Source organism: Piliocolobus tephrosceles, chromosome 2 (assembly GCF_002776525.5).
Source record: "Piliocolobus tephrosceles isolate RC106 chromosome 2, ASM277652v3, whole genome shotgun sequence".
Classification (NCBI taxonomy): Eukaryota; Metazoa; Chordata; class Mammalia; order Primates; family Cercopithecidae; genus Piliocolobus; species Piliocolobus tephrosceles.
Window position 1 is genome coordinate 161,720,190 of NC_045435.1, and position 23,415 is coordinate 161,743,604.

The 23,415-nt window shown below is 38.6% G+C and overlaps 2 protein-coding genes across 4 annotated transcripts in view; one reads left to right on the plus strand and one right to left on the minus strand.

Moving 5' to 3' along the window:
• The window catches only part of MRPS22 (mitochondrial ribosomal protein S22), a 325,472-nt gene extending 314,095 nt beyond the window's left edge, over positions 1–11,377 (plus strand). The window contains exons 4-10 of one of the 2 annotated variants that reach the window (XM_023187868.1): positions 1,106–1,272; positions 2,385–2,549; positions 4,404–4,547; positions 5,202–5,285; positions 6,879–7,024; positions 9,888–9,996; positions 11,167–11,377. In XM_023187868.1, the coding sequence (XP_023043636.1) occupies positions 1,106–1,272; positions 2,385–2,549; positions 4,404–4,547; positions 5,202–5,285; positions 6,879–7,024; positions 9,888–9,996; positions 11,167–11,262 (911 nt within the window). In that variant the 3' untranslated portion in view covers positions 11,263–11,377. The remainder of the gene's footprint in view (positions 1–1,105; positions 1,273–2,384; positions 2,550–4,403; positions 4,548–5,201; positions 5,286–6,878; positions 7,025–9,887; positions 9,997–11,166) is intronic. The other variant, XM_023187869.2, reaches the window with a different exon arrangement.
• The window catches only part of COPB2 (COPI coat complex subunit beta 2), a 36,414-nt gene continuing 21,137 nt past the window's right edge, over positions 8,139–23,415 (minus strand). Inside the window, exons 11-22 of one of the 2 annotated variants that reach the window (XM_023187867.2) lie at positions 23,299–23,387; positions 23,106–23,212; positions 21,985–22,128; positions 20,872–21,002; positions 20,436–20,643; positions 16,309–16,419; positions 14,999–15,213; positions 13,216–13,308; positions 12,944–13,124; positions 12,685–12,753; positions 12,456–12,527; positions 8,139–12,214 (exon numbers count right to left, since the gene is read on the minus strand). In XM_023187867.2, coding sequence (XP_023043635.1) covers positions 12,119–12,214; positions 12,456–12,527; positions 12,685–12,753; positions 12,944–13,124; positions 13,216–13,308; positions 14,999–15,213; positions 16,309–16,419; positions 20,436–20,643; positions 20,872–21,002; positions 21,985–22,128; positions 23,106–23,212; positions 23,299–23,387 — 1,516 coding nt within the window. In that variant the 3' untranslated portion in view covers positions 8,139–12,118. Of the gene's footprint in view, positions 12,215–12,455; positions 12,534–12,684; positions 12,754–12,943; positions 13,125–13,215; positions 13,309–14,998; positions 15,214–16,308; positions 16,420–20,435; positions 20,644–20,871; positions 21,003–21,984; positions 22,129–23,105; positions 23,213–23,298; positions 23,388–23,415 lie in introns of both variants that reach the window. The other variant, XM_023187866.2, reaches the window with a different exon arrangement.

A 23,415-nucleotide genomic window follows, 5' to 3' on the forward strand; every position in this document is an offset into this window, starting at 1 on the left:
GGTTCTGACTTGGCAGTATTCAAGTACATGAGAGAGCTTGGGTAATTGGATGGAAGGTGATCTTCACTAGAGATTCAGATTTTAGAGTTTCTGGCATATAAAGGTAATTGAAGTCACGGGAGGATAGGAGAAATCATCGAGTAGGAATCTGAGAAGGGAGAAAAGGACATCGTTCAGAATCTGTAGGGATACCAACATTTGTAGGACTGGGAGAGGAAGAGGTTACTAGGAACAAATGACTTTTTCTTTCTTTTTTGCTAATGGAAATGGAAGTAGAAGTTAGGCAAAGTAGTAGGCAAACTGCATGAGGAAGAGCTAAGATTGGATTCTCTGCTTATGTCAAAGGCTCTTCCATGATACCACATGGCCTCTTCAGTATCATGTCCAGTGAACCAAGTCTCTCTTTCCTAGCTGCAATCTCTTAGCCTAGACTTTCCCTCCCTTTTTTCTCTGCCATGATTAGGCTCTTTGGACGCTTTCTTTGACCCTGTCATGCCCATCCCTAGTTCAGGCTATGCTGAGTTTCTTCCTCTGCAATCACCCAAGCCCCATACCTCTCCTGTATACCATACCTCTCACATTGTCTCCCCGCACCTCCCACTTATACCGAGGAGCACTATGATAAATTGGAAACCATCGAGGATCCAGAACCAGACAAACCTTGGTTTAAATTTTGACTCTATCACTTAATAGCTAGTTGTCTTTCGGTAGGCTTCAGCATCCTCATTTATGAAATTGGGTTTATCAGTACCTATTTTGTGAGTGGTTATAAGCATTCCTGAAAATGTATGTTATATCTGCCATATAGGAGACAACTCTGTAAGTGGCAGCAACCATTACAGTTATTACATTAATTACTTTATTCCTGTTACTTCCTCTAATAGCCTGTTGTTTTGGCAGAGACTGAGTCTATCTCCTCATCATAATGAAAGATCAGTAAATCTTAAATGAAGAAATGAATGAATGCATCTCATAGGTATTAGCATTTTGCAGTGCCAGGGTAGACATTGTGCTAATGCTTTTTAATGTTAACTTACTTTTCTATTTAGAGGTCTTGTTAGCTTGTCGTTTTTGTCAGCTTCTTATTTACTAAAGTCCATTTTAGCAGAATCTGGTAGCCCAGAGACCAAGAAACCTACATTTATGGATGAGGAAGTTCAAAGCATACTCACGAAAATGACAGGCTTGAACTTGCAGAAGACTTTTAAACCAGCTGTACAAGAACTGAAGCCACCAACCTATAAGCTAATGACTCAGGCACAGTTGGAAGAGGTACGTGAATGCAGAAATATTGTTAGAATACCTTTCTTTAAGGGGTTAAACAACATGTCTAGAGGTCCCTCCAGATGCTTATAGCTATTCTTCCATAGGCACTAGTGAAAGGTAGTACCAGGCATAGGACTGAGAAAAGAAATGTGAGTAGTCAGCCAGAGAGGGGCAGGGAGCATGGCTGGAATTGAGCAGACTAGGGCGTATGGATCAGGTCTGGGTATTCAGAGAGTATCCTCTCTCCTCTCAAGCCAGCCTGAGCACCCTTCCTTTGTCCTGCTTGCTCCAGCTTCCCTCCTGGAGAAACATCTACTGTGATCTGCCTTGGAGCTGAAGCTTTGGGGATATTGTGAGATCCTGCATGGAAACAGGATGTTTTCCAGGCACCAGTGTCCTCCACAGTACCATGGGTACTGAGTGCTTTGTGGAAAACACTTTGATGTATGAATACATAAAGCATTAATACTCATCTTTCTGATTCAAAAGTAATTTATAGTCAGCAAAATATATATCTCTCTCTCCAGTAGTAGATTACATGAAGAGTAAAAGTCCCCCTTTTCACCTCCTAGAGGTAACCGCTGTTAACAGTATGGCATGAAGCAGTGTAGTCAGTGGTTAAGAGAATAGGCTTTGAAGTTGGGTTGTCTAGGTTCAAATACCCGTGCTGCAATTTCCTAGCAATTTACTTAACATCTGTGTGCCTCTGGTTTTTCTTATGTAAAATGTAGATGATGATAATTGCACCTAACTCATAAGGTAATTGAGGCCATTAAATGAGCCAAATACATTGAGACTATTTGAACAATATCTGGCACATAGTAAGCACCCAAAAACTGCATTCCTTTATTCTGTTTCGAGCAGTTTTGTAGCCTGGCTTTGCTCAAAGCATTCCTTTGTGGTTTTGATAATGGTTGAGCCTATAGCTGGTGGTCTCAGCCACATTGCAGAGGCAAAGGCCAGGGCTCACAAGTCCAGGTTTGGTGTTTTACTCACTGATTTGTGGCTACAGCTTCTTTTCTTTGAAGTTTTTTGCATTTTTTATTAGTATCTGCTTTTGTCAGATGATCCTTCTGTTATGTAACCTTGTGGCTTTCCTTAATATTTTCTTTCATTAGGCTACAAGACAGGCAGTTGAGGCAGCTAAAGTACGATTAAAAATGCCACCGGTTCTGGAAGAGCGAGTACCAATAAATGATGTGTTAGCTGAAGATACAATTTTGGAAGGAACAGAAACAACCAAATATGTGTTTACTGATATATCATATAGCATACCACACCGGGTGAGTATATGTCTACTTGCAAAATGATCTTTGTTTGAAATACCATGTGGAGAAGGGCTTGAGAGATGATGTGACCTGGCTGTCTCTGATGCGTCCAAACCAGATTTCCTCTGACTGGGTGAGACCCTTCTGGAAGATACACTATAAGAGGAATGAGAAATGCAGACCAGCCCCATGTCATGATGCTACTATTTCTCAGCAGATAATAGGCACAATATTTTCCAGATTCCAGATATGCTGAGGCAGAACAAGGGGTACACAGATACAGACAGAAACCCATCCCAAACCACAAATGGATAAAAATCTACAAGGCAATGGAATCTGGAGACTCTTTTTGCCTAAGTTAGACGGATTTCTTTAGCTGAAGCTTTTTGAGAAGATAGAATGTTTCTGTCCTATAAATTTCTTGATGATGCCAAGAAACTCAGACATCCTAAAGGATTTTCACTTTCCAGAATTTTCAGTGAGAATGACAGATGTTTCTCAGATAATTTTCAGGCATCACCACTTCTTCTGTTGTGATTGTTATTCTCTGGCTCCTCTTTCCTTGATTGCAAATTTAAAAGAGCACTCTGGTATTTTAGAATTATATCAGTTTTGTATTTGAGCCTTTGCAAGTAAAGAATAAAAAGAGAGTAGTTTACAGTTCAGCCCACAGAATACATTAGAACACTATAGAAGGCTGAGTTTGGGACAAGGTCCACTCCATATTAATCTTTTATTATACATAATTATGGTTAGAAAATGATTTGAGCTATGTTCAACACCAGCCATCTGTATACTTGACATAATGAACATGAGTCACAGAGTTTCAATTTTAATTACAGTTTGTGTTTTGTGATGCTTTAATATATGTTTGCAGTGCTATGAAGGCTGGTTGGGAAGTATTTTGTAACTTGAAAGGGAGAAAGGAACTTGGAATTCAGGTTTCTCAAATTACCAAAATCCTTCTGAGGAAAAATTGTATTACGTTGGCATGTGCTTTTTTTTTCCGATTGACTGTTGATGAAAGTTTTAATTATGTTATCTTGAGAACATATTTAGAGACTCCTACACCTCTGAAAAGTTGAGAGTCAGTACTGTTTGGTTAATTTATACATTAATCAGGTGTGTATCAATTATCAGCAGTGTGCGAAGCTCCATATATGCCACTCTGGGTATTGCAAAAAATTATAATACACATTTCCTGCCCTTTTCCAGGTATACAGTAATATCTAAGGGGTGCCAAAAATCTTGCCCAGCATAAATTTCCAGTTGAATGGTATAAAAAGTGGGTAGAATTTAGAGGAGGAAGTGAGCCCATGGCCTGGGACTTGGCAGTTGGAAGCGGAAAGTGACCAGACAGGTGGACCAGACAGCCTCTCAGACATGTTTACGTCTCATGCCAATATGAGAAATCGTAGAAGTGTAGAAGTAAGACTCCCCATTCTTGGGTTTTTTCCTTTTATCCCAAGGACTTTAAACATAGATCATAAAGTAGTAAAATCTGTTTAGATGAGACTTTGGGGTAGAGAAATGAAAGTTTGGAAAGGTCATAGCACTTCTTTCCTCTAAAATGCATATAGATGAATCTCAGCTTAGCTTTTTTTGTATCGAACTCACGTTAGCACCATACTTGGTACTTACTGAATACTTTCATTTTAGATTTCTGATTGTCAGATGCACAGCAGTGATTAGTGAAGGAAGTATCAAACCTTGCCAAGTCTTTGAGGTTTAAAATTATCATTGAACTCATATGCATGATTGCATTTTATATTGTTGATTGCAAATTATTCTTATAATGGCCTTAGTGGGACACAGGAAATAAAAATAAGTCCTCACAAACGCATCCTTGATTATGTTTTTCTATTTTAGGAGCGTTTTATTGTCGTTAGAGAACCAAGTGGCACACTACGCAAAGCCTCTTGGGAAGAACGGGACCGGATGATACAAATTTATTTCCCAAAAGAAGGTCGTAAAGTTTTGACACCAATAATTTTCAAGGAAGAAAATCTTAGGGTAAGGTGACTTAGGTTTTATATTTTAGAGCCAGTGGCGGCGATTTATTTGTAGAACCAGTTGGCTTTGTGCCTTGATCCAGATAAACATTTCTAACGGTAACTTGACTTCTTTCTTTTTTTTTTTTTTTTGAGACGGAGTTTCGCTCCTTTCGCCCAGGCTGGAGTGCAGTGGTGGGATCTCAGCTCACTGCAGCCTCTGCCTTCCAGTCTCAAGCGATTCCCCTGCCTCAGCCTCCCGAGTAGCTGGGATTGCAGGTGCCCGCCACCACATCCGGCTAATTTTTCTATTTTTAGTAGAGACGGGGTTTCACCATGTTGGCCAGGCTGGTCTCGATCTCCTGACCTCATGATTCACCCCCTTCCGCCTCCCAAAGTGCTGGGATTACAGGTGTGGGCCACCACACCCAGCTGACTTCTTTCTTAATAGAATCCTCCTTCCCACCTAAGATGGATTGTACTAGGGTTCTCTCCTAATTGGCTTAGCTGGAATTTGAATCTAGGTGTGACAATTACAAAGCCTGTGTTATTTATTTATGCTTCTTCATGAGCACAGAGTGGCCAGTATGTGGGTGGGCAGGCCTGTCATGGCATTAGGACAGGTGCTGAACTTCAGTGTTCTCATGTGATGCTAACTCTGCTATGTGGTTTTTAGACTATGTATAGTCAGGACAGGCATGTTGATGTCCTCAATCTCTGCTTTGCCCAGTTTGAGCCAGATTCCGCTGAGTATATCAAGGTGAGTATATTTTAGTTTCTAAAATGTAGGCTTAAGTATGGTTATGAGTCTGACTTTTAATCTAGCTCAACGAATTTGGTTATAAGTTTTGATACAGGGGAAAGGGAAGAGAAATACCTGAAAATCTGTTGAGTACAGATGTGTGCCAGATATGTATTTTATCATCACAACCACCCTTGATTAAAGATGAGGGAATTTAAGCTTGTAGAGTTAAGTAGCTTGCGGAAAGTTGCATAGCTACTAAGTGGTAGGGTAGTTTGATAACCCAAGTTTGATGACAAAGTCTATTCTCTTTTAAAAAGTTTACCATATAGGAATCAAATTATTTACTAAACTTTTCCCAAAGTACAGTGTGTTTGTCTTACAGCTCAGTAAGTATTCATTAGTACCTTCTATATGTAAGGTATTGTTTTGGGCGTATAGGTGATGCCACAAACTAGGATAGGGTATGCTGTGCCAAAGCCAGCAGTCCAGATATGGCTGTGGGGAAAGGTGCTAGTACGTATACAGATAATTATCTCTTCAGGCCTAAAATGCTAGACATTAAGAGAAGATTACAAATTCTTTGAAGAAAGCCTTCATAGGGGTGTTAAGGAGGGTTCTAGAAGTGCAGGAAATGTTGTGGCAGGTGGAGTTGGGTGAGGTGTTTCAGGTAGAGAGAACAGTATAAGCAACAGGCAGGAAAAAAGGAGGCTTGAGAAACGGCTAGTGATCTGGTTTGCTTGTATATGCCATGTATATGTAGGGGAGTGATTCAAGATTAAGCTAGGAAGGTGGATGCAGCCACATCATAAGGTGACCTCAGATGCTAGGCTGAGGAATCTGGAATTCAGTCAGCAGACCTTTGAAAGCCTTTTGAACAGAGGAATGCCCCCATCAGAACCTTCATTTAAGAAGATCAATCTGGAAGGAGGACTGAAGGACTTTTAGTAAGATGGAATGGGCTAGCTGGTAGAATAGGGTAGTTGATGGGAGGGATAGGGGAAAGGGAGAGTAGTGAAAAGATATTCTTGATTTATTTTCTCCAATAGTGACCAAGAAGTGGGCCCTACATTATTTCCAGTGGTCTCTATATGCATAATTGGTGCTTAATAAATTATAGTTGGCCTGCCAAAAAGTAATTAATATGGCTATAAATGTTTGGTGTCTTGCTCCAGGCTGCCACATACTTCTACAGTAGAGAAGGCACAGACTTGCTGTCATTTAGACAAATTCTTCTCTTTTTTATTTTTTTAAAGACAGGGTCTTATTCCGTGGCCTACCATGCCCAACTAATTTTTTAAAAAATTTTCCTCGAGATGAGGACTGCTCAAGCAGTCCTCCCACCTCAGCCTCCCAAAGTGTTGGGATTACAGGCATGAGACACCGTGCCTGGCCAAAATTCTCTCTCAGTAGAATCCTCCTTCCCCCCTAAGGTGGGCTGTACTAGGAATGGTTTAAATGATACCTATTGGTTAATGATATGGAGGCAACTGTAAGTAGACGTGGTTTTACTTGCTTGGGCAGCACTCATGCTAATCAGTGTACGTTGAATAATGCTGCATACTTCTTTTTATGTTCATGTTTCTGAAAAGTTGCATTTTATGCGGATAGGTTCATCACAAGACCTATGAAGATATAGATAAACACGGAAAATATGACCTTTTACGTTCAACAAGATACTTTGGTGGAATGGTGTGGTATTTTGTAAATAATAAAAAGATTGATGGGTTGCTGATTGACCAGATTCAGAGAGATTTGTAAGTATGATCTTAGTAAGTGAAAGAATCATTCTTATTGCTCTAACAGTTCATCTGTATTTAAGCTATGGTATTTTTCCAATGATAACAGTGTACTGTCTAGTGCTTGCTTACCTCAGTTTATGGATTTTTTCTTTTAGTATAACCTAGCTCTCCTAGTTTTTGCTTTCATAAAAATAGTGCTAGACTCTTGAAAGAGTAAGTGGCTTTGGATCTGTAAACCCTCAATAATAACTTACCCTGAGGTCACCAATGCTCCTAGGTTGGTGAACTTTCCAGATTCTGAAAGGAGGATTAAATAGGAAATGTAAAGAAGTAGAAATAAGCTCTGTGGTTATTTTCTGGTAGAACTATTTCTAGGGCTTTTCAGTAAACACCATCCTTTAACTTATGAAAATACTTTTGATACCCTTGCTTTTACAAGATTTTTAAGGCATCAAAAAAGCTGCTTTTCCGAGTAGCGTGAAACAAAAAAATATCTGTTGTATTTTAGCATGAAGCTGGTGTGCTCCCAGGCTTCTAGCTGGAAATAATAATACAACTTGTAATAAAACTGAAGAGAAAATAGTTTTTGAGCATCTTTCTATCAGTTGATTTAGGAAGGCCAAAATGACAAGGAAGTAGCATGGCTGTAATTAAGAAAATCAACTTTCTACAAAAAGCCCTTGCTGGACTCAAAAGTCTGAACTACAAGACAGTTTTGAGATTATTGCCACCTTCAGACTGTTAGTTTTTGACTCCCAGAGTATCCTAACATGTAATACAAACCATATACACAAAGGTAAGGCATGTAGAACTGAAAGTTCCACAGAACTTATCTTCAGAATAAAATACAGCCCATACTTGGAAAAAGGGCATCATGTCTCATAGAAACAACATTCCTAACGCCCATTTCACCAGCATACGTAGTGCAATATAATCAGAGGGCAGAAATACACCTTCATACCCCATAATTGGGGCTGTGGTGATGGGGATGCTCAAGTGACTTGCCTTCATGTGCATTATCTCCTGTGAATGAATTTTCCACTTATAAAGTTTCTTGAGTTTAATCATTCTGAAGTTGTTTTATTATTAAAACAGTATGTTCTTATAAAATATTAGAGCAATACAGAAATGTTTGAAAATTAAACTTATTGGGGTGTATTAATAAATGATATTATAGTGATATAACTCATCACATGTAAGCTTTACATCTGAAGCAATTCATGCTTACTGGGAGGGAAGTTTGGGTACTTAGCTTTTCCTGCTGTTCCTAGGTAAAGGCCCTCCTGTGGTCATTCTGAACAGATCAGTGAGCTTACTGCAAATCCCAGGCTGGACAGTAGAGGGTACATATCCTCACTGAATGAAGCTCAGGCAAGAATCAGGATTCTGCACACATTTATTCAGACTCAAGTCCCACTGTTAGTTTTTATATTGAGATTCTTTTAAAATCTTTTTGAAATATAATTTATTTGCTCTTGAAGTATGGGTGGGGTGTTAAGCTAAATTTAAATTGTTCTGTGAGGCACAGGCATTATACTTCAGCATGAACCTAATGAAGCCCTGAACATACCAACAGGTAGCAATCCAGTTAAGCTGTTTATAAGGCCACACGCCTAAGCTCCAAAGGGAATTTTAATTTTTTATTGGGGAGACATTTCATTGCTACATTTAGTAGACTTTGTTAGATTATAACAAGCACAATAGATTTGTAATGAACATTTTTTATTTTTTCCCCCCTGAAAAGCTTTACTATACCAACAGCTCTGTTTTCCCAAGAGATGGCCTTTAGGGTACATGAGCCTCAGGATAAGCCCAGAGCATTTCTCTAAGGCTTCCAAGGCTTGAGGAATTCTGTACTTACTCCCACTGTCACCCTGCCCTTCATCCCCCAGCTCAGGTAAGGGGAACACAGGGAAGGCTGCAGAGTGCTAGCTGCGGAAGCACTGAATTAGGGTGTCCTCAGCCCTCCATTCCCAACTGGAAGCCAGTAGTTCACTTAGTATATATAGCAGAGCCTCAAGAGCACAAGCATTTTGCATGTTATTTTTATATGCCTTCCAGTGATGAGATGGCAAATGGTAGGAAAGTGTCAGCTGTGTGAGAAGTGATTGTTTGGTTTTGCTAGGAAAGTTTTAATGTTGATAAAAATTGTTTATACATTTCTGAGAAGTATAAGCCAGAATAACGGAATTCTTGTTCTGGCTTTTTCATAGGTAGTTGTGTCATGCTGAAGTTAGACAGATTACTGATGTAGAACCCAATTTTCCTTTTTGTCTGATGTGTGTGTATGATTTCAAATTTGCTTCACTAGGATGCTAGTTATTTTACTAATCCGTTCCTGTGAATAGTCTGGTGGCCCGAAAGTCTTTCCTTGGAACCTTAGGGGGGCTCTTGTAGAGGCATTTGTCTCTGTTAGCAGATGTCACTTAGAGGCAAGTGACTTTGAGTTCCCTGTGACCACCACCCTCCTGCTTATGTGGGATGAAGCTGTATTTCTGTCCTCTGAGTTGAGTTAGACTATTACATGCTGGTGAAGTGAGCTGGCGTGGAAATAATCTACCATTAGGAATGTTGTTTCTGTGAGAAATGATGCTCTTTTTCCAAAAAGAATATAGCCACATTTGGAATATATTCACTTTCATAAATTGGACACTTCCTGCAGTGACTCCTGCCCTACCTGCCTCACGGAGTTGGTGTGAGGCCTAAATTAGTCAATTTTCCCGAAAATGCTTTTGAAACTGTAAAAGTGAAGGTCCTTCCCCAATACCCCCAGCCTGAGGAAAGTCTGAAATGTAGTTTGAAGTTGGGACACACTTTTACAGGACTGTGAATCAAATGAAGAAAACCCCTAGATAACATTAAACCCTTTCGTTCTCAGAATCGATGATGCAACCAGCTTGGTCCAGCTGTATCACATACTCCATCCAGACGGCCAGTCGGCTCAAGAGGCCAAGGATCAGGCTGCTGAGGGAATAAATTTAATCAAGGTAAAGTTTTTTTTTTCCATATTGGTTGTTTTGTGGTAGTAATGGAGTTGGGAAAAATTCAGAATTGGGTCATAATTAATGGTAACTAAACAGATTTGTGAATATGGGACATCTACAGATTTGTGAATATGGGACATCTGTGGTCTTGAAAACATCAGTATGATTTGTCCCCCTATTTCTTCAGCCTGGACAACAGAAACAGGGGAGGGGGTTAGAGTGCAGTAAAGTAGGTTGAGTGATGTGGTGCTAGCAGCTGGAGTCCAGAGAAGTTCCGAAGTGCAGGGAGCAGCCCCCTTGTTCTTTGGAGCACTGGAAGGGCTGAGCTGCGTCTGAGGTGTTCAAGTCACCAGCAGGACAGGGTAGAGGACTAAGTAGCACACGTCCCCCAGAGCAGCTTCCTGTCTTTGTGTGGTCACATCACATCGGGGGAAATGGGCATGTGTCAAGAAGTGGAGAGTGTGATGCTTGTATATCACCAAGCCTTAGTTGTCCTGTCCGTCATTTTGGAGCTGCACACCTCTCAAAACCATGGGCTTATATACATTTATCTGTAAATACTGAGTTGAGATGATTTTTTCAGGAAGGGAACGGGAGGAGATTGTATAATTTCATCTCTTCTAATACTCAGAATGTACGTGGTTTTGTGGAACTGGCTTCTATCCTGGTAATACTGTTTGCATGCTGCAAAACAGTTACAAGTTTTACTAAGGAAACAATGACCTGTGATGACATCCTAGGAAGAGTAGAGAGAAACCACAGTACTGATTTTCTTTATGAACCTGATAAAGTTCATAATCAATGAATGTTTTTGGAGAAAATATTCTTTAAAGTGAAAAATCAGTTTGGTAACTCTTAGCCTCCAGATTTCTCTGTAACCTAATGGTTTTTGTTTTGATCTAGCAGGAAGTATTAATATTAATACAATGTCAGGGTCTTAATTGGATAATTCTGGTGTTTAGAATTAGTATTGCTTGAAATGTGTTGGATATTGTTTTTCTGTCCATGTGTGTTTATTAGTGTATAATCAGGGGAAAAATTGTGAAATTTGAAAGACCTTTTTTAAGTAGGACTCTTTGCTACTACAGAAATGCTAATGATGTCTTAAAACCGAAAAATTTATAAATAGCATATGTCCTATTGTTTTAAAACTTTACTTTTTAATTTAAACAGGTCTTTGCAAAAACAGAAGCACAGAACGGAGCCTATATAGAACTAACACTGCAAACTTATCAAGAAGCACTCAGTCGCCATTCTGCAGCTTCCTAAAAAGATTTTAAAAATACATTTATTTTACTAAATACTGACTACATTTCTCTGTTAATATTGAGCTAAACGTTAAAAAATGGCCAGATTAAAAGGTATCAATTTGTAATTCTCCCTAGAAAGCAAAAATTGTTACCCTACTTACTTTTCTAGGCTACAAGGATATTTGAGTGCCTGGTTATGAATTTTTTTGAATCATGTTAGATGAGTATACAGTTAAAAAGTATGGTTTTTGTGTGTGTGTGTTACCAAATAGGATAGACGGTAATTTAGACAGACCCCAGCTTAATGAGGTCAGAGGAACAGGTTTCACATCCTGACTCCAGAAATGGGTAGCTGCTAGATAAAATTGGGGCAAGACCTGTGGAATGATGCAATGAGGTCAAGAAAAAAAAAGGGTTTAGAGAATTACAGCATGGATATTCAGCTCTAAGAAAAATGTGATTGACGGCATTTGAAAATGCAGATTTAGTTATGCAAAGAAAAGAGAGTGGGGCTGATCCCTAGGCAGGGTGTAGTTTCGGCTCAGCCTTCTAAAACTAGAAGCCTATTTTCATTACTAAGAAAGGAAACAAAAGTATCTTCCATTAATTCAAAAGGTTTTATGAGATACGGTCTCATAGTATGAAAAAAATCAAAGCCCATGTCTGTTTTAGTTAACAAGGAAAACACAGTGATTTAAATGCTGCACATAAACTCTTCTTAAGATGATGTGGGCATTATGCTCCCAGTGGTCCACAGTATTTACATATAAAAATGTAAGAAATGTCTCACAGTCCGAAGCACTGTGGTCAGGGTAGCAATCAATACCTATATATAATAATAATCTTTTTAGTCAGGTAAATGGAAAGCATTACAGTCAATCATCCAAAATATCTTCATCCAGATTGATATCTGTTGTGTCAATATCTTCTAATTCCAAATTATCCAAATCTACTTCTAGTTCGAGTAAACTCTGCAAACAAAAGAGGGTAATTAAGTTTTACAGTACTGTTAAAGGGAAGTTATCCGTGGGTTCATGATCCAAAGTGGGAACTAAAATTTTCTTAATAGTCAAGAAAAGCATCTTCCCATTTCAAAGCCCCTGCCCTGAAACTTGATTCTGTCACTTAAACCACAGAGGCCTATGTATTCTCCAAATATTGATGGGGAGGAGGATGGGGTAGAGGGAGGTTTGAGTATGATGTCTGACCTACCTTTTCTTCTTTGTTGGCTGTGTGGGAGGCCACAATAACTGGAGTAGGAGAAGCAGGTTTCCCATCAAGTTCCTGAAACTCCAAGTGAAGATATATGTGAAGACAAGGGAATTTACTCAGGAATTTAAAGTTTTCCCCCAAGAGAAGGATGATCAGAATTAGGAAGTGGGAGATGATTTTTAAAAGTGAACCATCTCACCAAATTTATCACATGAAGTACTCTGCTGACCTGTTGAGCTGTAGATCTTGAGGGCTGAAAGCCTTTTGCCTCTTCCATGACATTTCTCTCTTCATTTGGCTATCAGAGAATAAAGCAATGATAAAATGAGATATTTTGAAATCATAATTTACCTATGAACTTGGCCTAAATCCCAGATATCAGCTCTTAATTTTAAAAAAAGTATTGACTGCAGTTCAAAATCCGAAGTCATGAATGTACTTCCACCCTGTAGTTACAATAAATGAAGCTTGACATCCTGGCCACTCACCGTGACAAGTGGGTACTGTTTGGCTGGCCACAGATCAGCATGTGTTTCCTTCACCCATTCTTCCACAACAAAGGCTTCTTTTAATCCAGGGAATAGGTTTTCATACTCTGTTGGATCAGCAAGGGATTCTGCTGCTTTCTGATTGACTTTTGAGAGATTCTCTCTCCAGAGTTTCACTACCCTATTATAGACATCATGGAACCGAACAGAGACTAAGTAAGTCTGCTCTCTTTTTATTGGAAACATTTCTTCCTAAAATTAAAAGTCTGTACCTTGAAACCTGACTGGGTAAGTAAGTTCGGGCCAGGAACGCAGCTTCTGGCAGCCGTCCAGTTCTAATCAAGAGTTCTAGGCAGGCATCAACCCTAAACATTAAAAAGGAAAGTTACTGTTACCAAGAATAAACACTATAATAATGGTACTTAATATAAAGAAAGGAAATTTAGTGTTGCAAAGCCAAAAATCTCCCCAATTTTCACGCATACATCTCATTTCTGTCACTTGTCTTTTAATGGTTGTTACATAACACACTCCAAGGGTATGAGGGATAAGACAGCTTTCCTGACTACTTTGAATCTACTTAATTTTAATAATTCCTAAGAACCTAAAGGGGCCTTTCAAGAGGAGTTAAGGCAGGTTAGATTAGCAAATATTAAAGCCGTAAGGATATATGCCAGCAGAAATTCAGTTCCACAAGACAAATATATAGGGCAGTGTCTCCAACATGGGAAGGGCCAGACAAGCCAGTTGTGCCCAGCAGAATACCAAAGTCTTATTTTTTCTTCTATTTTAATTTCATTTTTTTTCTGTGCAAGTTCTATGAAGTGGACAATGTGTTTCAGAATTCAGAACTTCTCGGATTTTCGAAAGGTGATACCATATGTATACTATGTATTACCTCACATCCTCAGCATGAAAAAGCCACAAACAGTACTTACGCAGGAATGTTAAATGCAGTAAAAATGTACCAAGTTGGTATAAAAGCAACTAAAAATAGGAAAACAGAGTTCAGCTCAGGTCTTGCCATCAAAACAGTTATAAAATGTTTTCAGAATATTTTTGGATTTTTGAATTATGGATAAGGAATAGTGGGGTCTATTCTTACAGGCATATAAATTCATAAATATATTCACATACATACAATGGGATGCACATTCAAAGTTCCATGGCGAAGTATGGGATTGTAAACACAATCAGTATGTAGGGGAAGGTTAAAGAATACTTTCAGGCCAGGTGCGGTGGCTCACACCTATAATCCCAGCACTTTGGGAGGAGGAGGCAGGCAGATCACTTGAGGTCAGGAGTTTGAGACCAGCCTGGTCAACATGGTGAGACTCTGTCTCTATTAAAAATCCAAGCCGGGTGTGGTGGCACATGCTTGTAATCCCAGCTACTTGGGAGGCTGAGGCAGGAGAAGGGCTTGAACCAGGGAGACAAAGGCTGCAATTAGCCGAGATCATGCCACTGCACTCCAGCCTGGGCAACAGAGGGAGACTCCATCTCAAACAAAAAAAAAAAAGAATACTTTTGTTTTTTATTTCATAATACTGCCAACTAATGTCCAAATAATTTGGTTTATGCTAACTCAGACTTAAAAATACAAGACATCTTTATGCTTTATAGTGTGCTCAAATCTAAAAGTAGCTGGCATACTTATCCCCTTTTGTTCTTGCCATAAATGGATCAAAATTATCCAATTTGGGTAAAATCATCTGCCCTTCAGGTACCTACTACAGCAGCTCAATAGCCTGCTGCAATCATAAAATAAAATGCTTCCACCATTAACTGGCAGGACTGTTGAGAGAGGTGTTTAACGTTTCTCCCACTTGAGCCTCCCTGAACAGCTCATTTAGCTCAAACATTTAGATCAGATGTGCTAAAGGCATCTCTTGCTGAAGGTGAGTGCCACCAAGGCAGCATTGTCCTCCTCTGACTGCCCGGTCTATTCAACACGATGTAGCCATTCATCAGTTCTCTCTAGGGCTCATTCTTCACATCCCTCTCCAAAAACCATCCTCAGCGTAGAATTAATTAATCTTTTAAATTAATACTCACTTGCCCTGTAAAAAGTAGCTCATGAATGCCACATTATTTTTGCCATCTCTCTCCGCACCCTCTGCCAGCTTGTTCACCATATTAGCATTTCCAGAGGCAGTGGCCAAAAGCAGCAGGCCCCCATAATCCTGTGCATGGTGCAGGCACTCCTGGGCTAGGCCAAACTGACATTTACTAATGGCAAGTTCAGCAAGTTGTTTCCACTTCTGTTCTGACTGTAAGAAAAGAGTTTCCAAGTTAAAATATCTTTAGAAATAAGCATTTACATTTCCAACATTATTCTGTTAACTGTGCGGACAATGGAAGATACTTATATATAGAGAGAGCTGTGCTTAAGTTGGCTCTATCAAAATAAGAATGGCTAAAATGTACAATCAGGAAACGGAAATTATTCACATATACAAAATGAATTTAAACAAATCAATTTTAATGATGTGTGAATAATTATAATCAACCCATTATATTTTACCTTATAATTACACAGGAAAAGTAAAACCATCTCACTGGAGTTTTAAGGTAATTAGACTGCAATTATTTTAACAAGTATGCTTTTTTGAAAGCATACAGAACTGTTTATGTCTTTAAATATTTCACAATGTCTCACTTGTAGCTTTTCAAAACTCAAAATGCTGCATGTTTAGATGATCTTAACATAGCTAAAATTTATTTTGCACATCCGAAGTCAATTTACCAATAAATGCTAGTTTTAAACCACAATTGGGAGCCTCAATATACAAAGATCTATAAAAATATCATTACAAAAATGGTATTAACATTTCTCCCACTTGAGTCTCCCTGAACAGCTCATTTAGCTCAAACATTTAGACCAGATGTGCTAAGAGCATCTGTTGCTCAAGGTGAGTGCCACCAAGGCAGCACTGTCCTCCTCTGACTGCCTGCTCTATTCAATACCAAAAGACAAAGGGGTTGGGCTGTCTTTCAAAACCCCTTTTCAAAACCAATGTATTTTTAGCTAGTTCCAGACTCTGGCAAATGACTGCTATGTCTGTACTCTTAGGCTTTCCAGACTAGTTTACATACTGTTTTACATCTTATCTTGCAAAATATATCTCACTTAAGATATGAAAACAATTTTTCTTAAACAGAGTGCTAAGAATATCTCCAATGTAATCAATTTATGCAAAGTTTAACATAATACATCTTTTAAAAATACCAGAGACAATAACTTCACCAAAATGAGCCACTAATTTGCATTTGGGAAAACTTTAATAACAAAACATTATACCAAACACATAGAAGTACCTACTGCCTTTTCCATCAGTTATGAAAAATCATGAATTAGTACATACCTCTGCTTCCACTGCTAACTGGTATGCAATTTTTAACTCTCCAAGTTGAAGAGCAAGCTCAAAACGATGCTCAGGATCTGTGGATACTGTAAGAGCTTGCTGCTTGAAGCCCTAAACAGATTTTTAAAAATTACATACATATGTCATTTATGCATAAAAAATGTATGTATGTTTTATACACACACACACAGTGTACACACATTCACAAAGAAAATCATTTCTCAAACTAGAAACCCCACTATTTAATGAGAAGATGGAATAATTAAGGAGCCATTAAAGTAACTAGTAAGAACAAACTTGGCAGATAAAATATTCAGTGACAGAATTCTTACTGTTTATTAGGATAATGGAAGCTTGCTAATGCTAAACTCAAGTAACTAGTAAAACTGAAAATGTAAATATAAACAGATATGTCAAAAAGAAAGGAATTTTGCAAAGTTGGGACTGAACAAGAATCATTTCAAAAGAAGAAAACTAGGTAGGCACAGCAGTGTAGACTTAGCTGTTGGTAATCTACTCAACTAGGCTGGGAAGCAGAGATCATCTAGTCCAATCCTTCATTTTGCACATAAAACTATTAGCAGTAAATGGGCAAAGAAAAGGGAGTCAAATTAAAACCTTCCAACTTTCTATCATCTGTAGGTCATAGCAAACATCGTGTATTCAGGTCCAGTCACCAGTCAGGTGTCATTACCTATTCCTTTATTGTTGGTCTCAAGTCCAGCTTATCAGCAAGTATCCAAAAGACAGGAAGTCTAAAATTTCCTTCCCATGCTCCATTAAGGCATTAAGAACAAGCTTTTAAACCAGGGGTCTCCCAACCAACCGGTCTGTGGCCTGTTAGGAATCGGGCCGCACAGCAGGGGGTAAGCAGTGGGTGGGTGAGTGAGCAAGCATTACCACCTAAACTCTGCCTCCTGTCAGATCTGTGATGGCATTAGATTCTCACAGGAGCGTAAACCCCACTGTGAACTGTGCATGTGGTAGGTCTAGGTTCCGTGCTCCTTATGAGACTCTAATGCCTGGTGATCTGAAATGGAACAGTTTGATCCTGAAATGCATCCCCTTCCGTCTGTGGAAAAATTGTCTGTCTGCCACGAAACCGGTCCCTGGTGCCAAAAAGGTTGGGGACCACTGTTGTAAATCAACTATTATAATTATTAAATTAGCCTCTCCTTCAAGACAAACAGTACTGATGGGGTCATTTTTTGCTCTAGGGACGTAATGTGTTAGACTGAAAGCTCAGGGATAGTTTACCTCTTCACCAGACTGAGAGGGAATGCTCAGTTACGGGATAGTCAAGATTGAGAAGCTGGACAGCTTTAGGGTTCTGTCTGGCTGTATCTTCAGGGTGGCTTTATCATCAAGTTTGAAATGTTTTAACTTAGCTTATACAGGCTGCCACCCCGCCCCCATCCATCCATGAATACGATGTAAATAAGGTATTCTAAATAACCGGAGTTACTTTTCTTCACTAATATTGATATAGATAACATAAAACCCAAAAGTGGAGGATGGAAGATCTCTGGAACTAGTCAGATACAGCCAAGGGCAAAACAGATGAAATAAGGCAGACTAAATATATATACTTTTGTTTTCTGCTAATTCCCTACTACTAATAAAATCACACTAAAAGGATTTTTTTTTTTTTTAAAGACACGAACTCCCAACACACAGAAAGGGAGAGGAAACTAACAAAAGTTTGGAAGCTGGAAAGCTGGTGGAGGAATATAAACATTCTGTTAAAACAGCAGAGAAAACAAATCCTAAATCAGGAGTGAGAACAGCATAGAAACAATGTGATTTACACCCAGTGTGTCTCATGAATGGTAGTGCTGAAAACAAATTGCCCTAAAAGCATTTAGAAACTCTAGATCTGCTCCCCCCTCCCATCTCTTGACAAAGAAGACGGGTTTATTCTTTGGAGAGGGCAAACTAAAGAGTCTCCAGACTAGGAGATTCCAAGCGTACTTGGAGGAAGAAGTACGGAGTATCAAAGGAAAACAGGAGATTATGAAAATGGATACAGAGACTCAATGAAATATTAAATACTGAGACTCCAAGGTATCTTCTATTGAGACCCCAGAATGATGGTGATTGGGGAGCTTTTCACTAAAATCTACTGAGCCCATGGGAAAAGACTTCAAAATACTAAAATGTCAACTCCATGAAGGCTACATGTCAGCAGAAACAGTGCCTAGTACATTGTTAAATTCATTACATAAATGGAAAGTCATCAAAAATTCATTAGCTAAAGATACTGACATTGAGACTCCCTAATCAAATGGGCCAACCACACCAGATACTGTGAAGTCCAAACCCAATATGCCCCATCCACAAATTCAGACCTTCTGATCTGTTTCTTGTACCTTCACTCTTAAGTGAGGGCCCAAGGACATCAGATACTTGAGGAAAATCACTAACAGGAAAGATGGAGATCAAAATGAAGCAATAAAAGGAACTTGAAGGAAGCATACCATATAGGGGGAAGAGAAAACTTCAAAATCTAAAAACAAAAATATATCATTCATATCTGTAGAAGGATAAGAGAAACTTTTATCTATAAACAATAAGATTTTAAAAGAGAATAGGAAAATCAGTGTAGGACATACAACATTAACCATTCCAGAAAGACAGAATACAGAAAACAAAGGAAGGAAATCACCATAGAACGATTCATGAAAATCTTTCAGAAATGTAGGACGTAAGTTTCCCATTAAAAAAACTCATCTAATAACTGGCAGGATTAATGAAAATTGATTCCTACCAAGGCCTACCATGATTATAACATTTCAGTACAACAGAGACGACATTCAGAAAGTTTCCACAGAGAAAAACCAGGTCATGTACTAAGAATGAGGAATAAAAACGGCTTTAGACTTAAATAACTACAAGGCAATGGAACAATGCCTTCAAAATTCTGAGAGAAAATTACTTCCAACAATTCTATACCAGTTAAATGGTCGAATAGAATATGTTTTAGGGTAGAACAATGGCACTTTCAGATATTCAAAGTCACAAAACAATTTATCTCCCATTAACAACCCTTTTCTCAGGAAACTGTTGAAGGGCGCGCTCTCCCAAAATGAGGGAGCAAAGCAGGAAAGGAGATAGGGGTATAAGAAACAATGGATCCAACAGGACAGAAGCAGAGGAAGCCCCAACATGATAGTGAGGGGAAATCCATGATGAGAACAGGAAAACCAGTGCAGTCGGAAGGAGACTAAACAAACTGAAAGGAGATCTTCGGGAACTCTGGAGAACCAGCAAAGTCCAGGGAGAACTAATCACAGGTACACAGAAAATTAAGAAAAGGGGGAAAAAAGACAATTATAGACTCCAGGGAAAACAAAAAATTGCAGGAAAGGAAAGCTAGATAATATGCTACATGGTTCACCTGTGAGCAGTGATTGCACAGCCATAATAATGTAAACATTTGAGTAGTGATCAATCAAAATTAGAACTATTCTGGGAGATGAAGGATAGGAAAGTGGCATGTATGTGGTAGACGCAGGGGAATGAAAGAAGGCGAAATCCTCATCTACGGGGGGATGTCCCAAGAAATGCCTAAAGCTAAGAAATGAAGAAACTGCTATACTGCATGAAGTTACAGAAATAAATACCAAAAGAATTAGATAAAATAAAGTAATTACCTCTAGGGAGCAGGAAGCAAAAAGGAGGGAGGGCTGCTTTTTTCTTAAACTTTGCAAAACTTATTTTATGCTTTGCACATATGTAACTTTGCTTAAAAAACACTACATAAGAAAAAGTCATGTCATGGTACATTTTATATGTATTTTAATCACAATTTTTTTAAAAAGCAGATGGGATAAAGAGAAAAATGTAGTGTAGAATTGAAAATATCAGGAAACTGGAAAAGAAGCACAGAAGAGGAAAGACTGATAAATCACCTCTAACATTTAAAGGGGGCACTGAGAAAGCAGAAGGAAGAGTGTAAGAAGGGTGCATCATATGCTGTAACAAGTGCCTTAAACTCATAGGAGAAATTCTATTGCCACAGAAATCAGTTGGCAATTAAGAAATAAAGGTTTTCAACTCCATACTAATTTGCTTTCAAATTGCTAGTTTTAAAAAACAAAAAGAAAACACAAAACAAAACCGCTTACTTGTTTTTCCAAAAAGTGTGCAACTCTGGTCCTCTGTTCTTTTGGAATGGTAGGAAGGACCTTATCAGCCATGCTAAAGTCCCTCCGCATGACGGCTGTCTGGTATTCCAGGACTGAAACCAGCAGGGAATAGCTAACGATGTTCAATTCTTTATCCCCCAGATAAAGCCTGTTGTCTTTAGGAATGTAGCCTAGGAGATACATCGTCCTATAAAAGACACAGAAACCAAGTTAGAAATTCAAATCTGCAATTACACAAACACACACCCCGCCAACCTGCCTCTTGCTCAAAACCTTCCCGTCTGATTGATACATTTTTGGTTAACAACAGACAACCTACTAAAACTATACCATTGAAAAATCAGCCTATCATTGCTACAAGCCAGCAACAGATTTTGCTAAAATATAGGACAAACGCAAAATGATACTCAGGTACCTGTCCAAGTGGGCAATGGTGACTATTTCTCCTCCAACATAATAATTTAATCTGTTCACAGAACTTGTGTAAATGAAGCAATCGCCTACCCAAAGCCCTGTTTTCACAATTTCCTGAATCTCACCAAGAACCTGCAGAAAGAAAATAAAGACTATTACTTTATCCAACATCAGAAATCTCTCAATAAAAAGCTGAATATATTTGAGGGTGATACGGTAGAATAAGGAATGCAAAGTAAAATTCTTCCTATTTCCAGAAAGAAAAATTTTCCTTGGAATTTTTTTTGAGATGGAGTCTCTGTTGCCCAGGCTAGAGTACAGTGGTGTAACCTCTGCTCACTGCCAACCTCCACCTCCCGGATTCAAGTGATTCTCCTGCCTCAGCCTCCCAAGTAGCTGGGATTACAGGTGCCTGCCACCATGTCTGGCTAATTTTTGTTTTTCGCAGAGACAGGGTTTCACCATACCAAGTTAAGGTCAGGTCTTAAACTCCTGACCTTAAGTGATCTGCCCACTTTGGCCTCCCAAAGTGCTGGGATTATAGGTGTGAGCCACTGCAACTGGCTGGAATTTCTTCATTTAAGAACAGATTCCTACTCAATATAACCCTTGGGCTCAAAACAGAAAAAAAAAAAACAAAAAAAAAAAACAGATTCCTAGATTAGTATTTGTAATGTGAAATCTCATTGTTGGGCCAAAACCATGATATAAAAGAACACTGATCTAAATTTAGACCCTTCATAACTTGAAAATGAAATATTAAGTATTTCACAAAATCTAGGATATCTGCATAATGAATGATTTACCATTTGGGAGCTCATTTAAGTCACTGACTAAATAGTCTTAGGACCAAAACAACTACAATTTCTTTACTGAAAGATATCAAAGTAAGTCTAAAGAATTCCTAAAATCAAAGCACAAATTTCTTTTAAACATATTTTCAAAGTTTGATCTATAAGTCAAGATTTTAATTTTCACATTTCACCAGAAATCCTTAAATGCTGTCTCCTCAAACCTAATTTATAACGAAATGTTAAAATCAGTAAAGTCTGTTGTAAGAATATAAATCATTTAAATACAAAGCTAAAAGCGAAAGTTGTGCTGATGCAATTACCTCAAAGGCATCTTCAATGCCATCTTCAGTAACTCCCTCATGTGTTTCCTGTGCAGCCAAGACTTTTTCTGACAGATACTTAAGGATAAAAAATGATTCCTCAGTAGCAATACAGACTAGCTCTCCAGAGTCAGACCAGAAAATCTGCAACACAACAAAATCATAGACAACTGATTTGGATTTCTGAGTGGATATGACAAACTGCACACACTTGGTTTCTTACAACATTCACCTTCTTATATCAAGATAATAAGTATTCACTTAACAACTCTATGTGGCATTATTTGGGAGGGTGGCCAGGGCAGGGCTATGCTATTTAGCCTAGCAATAGAAAGTCCAAAGTGAGACAGGAAAGGAGAGCTGTCAGTAAACACTGAATGTGCTACATAGAGTACCAGTAGCCTGTTCCCTATTGCTCTAGAACAGTGTTTATCACTTTTTCTTTTTTTTTCATTTTCACCCACCCTCCCTAGAAGTCTTTCTGGACATTTTTCTAATCACCTCCCCCAATGAAATGTTAATACCACAGATATACATACATAATGCATACACATATGTATAGCTATGCTTTATTCATAAAGAGGAAGCCCCCCAAGCCAATTTTTACACCCATTGAGAATGCACACTCTAGAACCAGACCCCAGAAAAGCTGGTTTGTTTCCACAGATAATCTCCTGACAGTGAAAACTGTCAAAGCAGTGGGCAGTTCTAAAGGTAAACACTAAACACTTTGTCACTGGAGATGGTCACCTCAAGTTCAAGCAGCTATCATCAAAACATATGAAAAGGTTTTCTGAACTACGTGGAAGAAGGCTTTTCCAAGTCAAGAATTCTCTGACTTCTTGTTGTCAAAGCATGCATTTTTCCTCTGTCAAAATGGCACTGCCACTTACCTCCAATTGCTCAGAAAATCAGGATTGTCGTACCCTAATGGGGCCATAGACAATGTGTATTTCAAAAGTATAAAAAGTTATTTAAATTCTAAGTGCTGTTTTATATTTTAAATGGCTTTTGATAATGGAAGAGGGACAGCAGGGTACAAGGCACTTCTTGGCCTTAGGGACCCAGAACTCATCACAAAAATAAATATTCCAAAAACAACAACAGAGGGGGAAACTCACATGTTTGGGCTGAATTTCAATTCTTCGTATGAGTTCTGTATTGTCCCAGTCATAGAAAGCTAAGCCATTTACAGATCTGACTCCCAATAAGAAGCCGCCGTAGATACCTAAAGGGAACATAAAAAGAGTTTCGCTTAGGCATTTTGGAGCCATTATAAAGAATTTAAAAATGTAATATGTACACCACACTCACTTTCTGCTCCAAAATCTGGTTTAAATGATTTTTTTTCCTTAAAGTTCTTAAATATCTTTACAACACTGTTGCTCTCTCTTATTGCATACCTGGGAGAAAAAAGGGAAGGCAAACATA